General features: G+C 30.4%; 1 protein-coding gene across 1 annotated transcript; it reads left to right on the top strand.

The window, feature by feature from the left end:
• Nucleotides 1-750: 750 nt before the first annotated feature.
• On the top strand, nucleotides 751-1,903 carry LOC119609119 (UPF0193 protein EVG1 homolog). The gene is made up of 3 exons (XM_037963817.1): nucleotides 751-1,078; nucleotides 1,216-1,593; nucleotides 1,658-1,903. The coding sequence occupies exons 1-3, from the start codon at nucleotides 946-948 to the stop codon at nucleotides 1,828-1,830; spliced, it is 684 nt and encodes a 227-aa protein (XP_037819745.1). The 5' UTR covers nucleotides 751-945; the 3' UTR covers nucleotides 1,831-1,903.
• Nucleotides 1,904-3,340: the final 1,437 nt, after the last annotated feature.

Raw genomic sequence — 3,340 nt, 5'->3', positions numbered from 1 at the left:
CTATAATCTAGTCTGTAGTGTATTCTATAGTCTAGTCTATGGTTTATTCTATAGTCTAGTCTATGGTTTATTCTATAGTCTGGTATAGTCTAGTCTATAATCTAGTCTAGCCTTGAGTTTTGTCTATAGTCTAGTTTATATTCTATTATATAGACTTGTCAATAGTCTATAATCTAGTTTATAATCTAGTTTACAGTCCAGTCTATAGACTAGTCTACGGTCTGCTCTATAGTCTAGTCTATACGCTAGTCTACGTTCTAGTCTATACATAGTCTAGTCTATAGTTTATTCTATAGTCTGGTCTGTAGTCTAGTCTATAATCTAATCTATGGTATAGTCTATTGTCTAGTCTATAGTGTAGTCTATGGTACAGTATAGTCAGTCTATTGTTTAATCTATAGTCCAATATATAATCTAGTCTAGCCTTAAGTTTTGTCTATAGTCTAGTTTATCGTATATTATATAGACTTGTCAATAGTCTAGTCTATAATCTAGTTTATAGCTTAGTCTACATTCTAGTCTATAGTGTAATCTATAGTCTACATTCTAGTCTATAGTGTAATCTATAGTCTAGTCTATAGTCTGCTCTATAGTTTACTCTATATTCTAGTATGTTGTCTAGTCTAAATAATAAATAACAACATTTATTAATAATTCCCTAAAATATGCATGCATGTCAGTTAATGACATACATATAAAAACACCCCATTTACCCTAAACTTGGATTTAATAACGTTACCTTGGTGTCAATTTTTAATTGTTTACCTTGACAAAGAACTTTCGATTGTTACTATCAAGTGCTAAAAATTCTATTTATTTGTTAGAGTGTAACCTTATTCCACTTATGTATTCCATTTTACAAATAATTCTGAAAACTAATTTTATAAATAAATAAAAATTTTAATATTAAAAAAAATAAAACATAAAAAACAACAAACTACCAAAATGCAAAATCCACAAAAAAGTTCAAGTGCCACAAGTGAAGCCCGGTTATGGCCCAGCGAACGTATACCACAGGGAGGCCTCTTTCATACGCCGAAAATTGAATACAGCAAAGAGACGGCGGATTTATTGAAATGTAAGAAATTTATATTTACAAAATTATAAAAAAAAACAATTTCTCCCATCACCTTCTTAAGGGCGGGGAAATATTGATAAAAGTCGTTAGATTCCTTTTAAAAATATATTTCATTATCCTTTTACATAATTTTCCAGTACTTATGAAAGAATCAAAAATGACTATGTTAATGCGCAAACAAATCGATTATCATTTGCGTAATGGACAACCGTTACCCAAACCGGAGCCACCACGTTTAAATATCTGCCGAGATCCCGATAAAGAAGCTATGGAAATTCTACAAAGGGCACACAATGCTAAACGTAAATCATTGTCGGAAATACGAGCTAGTGGTGCTTACGATATGCCGGTATATAGACCAAAACCTGATGACAAATTACCCTCGGAAAAGGCGAAAAAATTACTACAAGAAGCTATGTCGGGTTTGCGTATAACCGAAACAACATTGAAACCTAAAAGAAGAGAAAAAATGAAAAGTGAAATTAAGACCACGACGGAGGATATTATCGATGAATGTAAGTAGGAGGTTTTACTGAAAATTAGTATTATTGTTTAAAATTTTATAAATTTGATTTCTAGTGCTGCAACAAATTAATGAACGTGCCGAATGGTTGGCCGAAATGGAAGAACTGGGCGAGGGCAAACGTTACCGAGATGAAATTCGCGAACAGATCGCTGAACGTTTGAGACAAATTAAGTCGTTGGAAACGAAGAGAAAATTACAAAAACAAGGATATCGTTATGTGGAGTAGAGAGAGAGAGAGAGTTAAAAACAATAATTGGTAATAAATTTTGATTAAATAACAAATTTTAATATTTTTCTTATTTAACATCACGACTTTATATGAAAAATTCAACTTGAAAATACTATATGGAAAAAAATAAAATTAATGCAACTGATATTAAAAAAAATATATTTTTATGATTTTCTGTAATTCCACTATACTATGGACTAGACTGTAGATTTGATTATAGACAAGTATATAGACTATACTCCAGATTATAGACATAACTATAGACTAGAACATAGAAAAGTCAATAGACTATAGCCCAGAATATAGACTAGACAATGGAAGAGACTATAAACTAGATTAAGGTATAGCGTAAGCTATAGACTAAAGTATAGACTAGACCATAAACAAGACTATAGGCTAGACTATAAATTAACTATAGACTAGACTACATACTACACTTTAGACTTGACTTTAGACTAGACTTTAGACCGGACTATAGGCAAGACTTTAGAATAGACTGTAGACTAGAATATAGACTAAACTATAGACTAGTCTATACTCCAGATTATAGACAGATTATACTCCAGATTATAGACATAACTATAGACTAGAACATAGAAAAGTCAATAGACTATAGCCCAGAATATAGACTAGACAATGGAAGAGACTATAAACTAGATTAAGGTATAGCGTAAGCTATAGACTAAAGTATAGACTAGACCATAAACAAGACTATAGGCTAGACTATAGATTAACTATAGACTAGACTACATACTACATTTTAGACTTGACTTTAGACCGGACTATAGGCAAGACTTTAGAATAGACTGTAGACTAGAATATAGACTAAACTATAGACTAGTCTATAGAATAAGCTATAGACTAAACTATAGACTTGACATTAGACTAGATTATAAACTAAACGATAGATTAGACTATAGACTAGACTTTTGACCATACTGTACTAGACTATATACTGGATTTTATAGTAGACTATAGACTAAACTAGTTAGTAGACTATAGATTAGGCAATAGATAAGACTATAAACTAGACTATACCTTAGACTACACAATAGACTAGACTGGATTATAGACTAGACTGTATACTAGACTATAGGATAGACTAAACTATAGACTTGACAGTAGACTAGGCTATAGAATAGACTAAACTATAGACTATACTTTAGACTTGACTTTAGGCCACACTGTAGACTAGACAATAGACTAAACTATAAATTAAACTATACTCTAGACTAGACTATAGATATTAGATTAGACTATAGACTAGACTTTAGACCATACCTTAGACAACTTTTTAAAATGTTCTATAAAAAGAGAAATTTTATGTACTTTCTCAGAAGAAAAGAGAAAATTTCGAAAATTTTCTAACAAAAAAATTAGATAATCTTCTGTAATAAAATAGATTTTGAATATTTTTTCTAAATAAAGAAAAATTCGAACATTGGCTATAAAAAGTATGAAATTTTTTTTAACAATCCATTCCTTTTTTCAAATAAAAAACCACTTC

The sequence above is a fragment of the Lucilia sericata genome, unplaced genomic scaffold (assembly GCF_015586225.1).
Source record: "Lucilia sericata isolate MDLA Ls3-8-SP2 unplaced genomic scaffold, ASM1558622v1 Contig000930F_arrow, whole genome shotgun sequence".
Taxonomy (NCBI): Eukaryota; Metazoa; Arthropoda; class Insecta; order Diptera; family Calliphoridae; genus Lucilia; species Lucilia sericata.
This window is presented reverse-complemented; position numbering and strand designations above follow the sequence as displayed.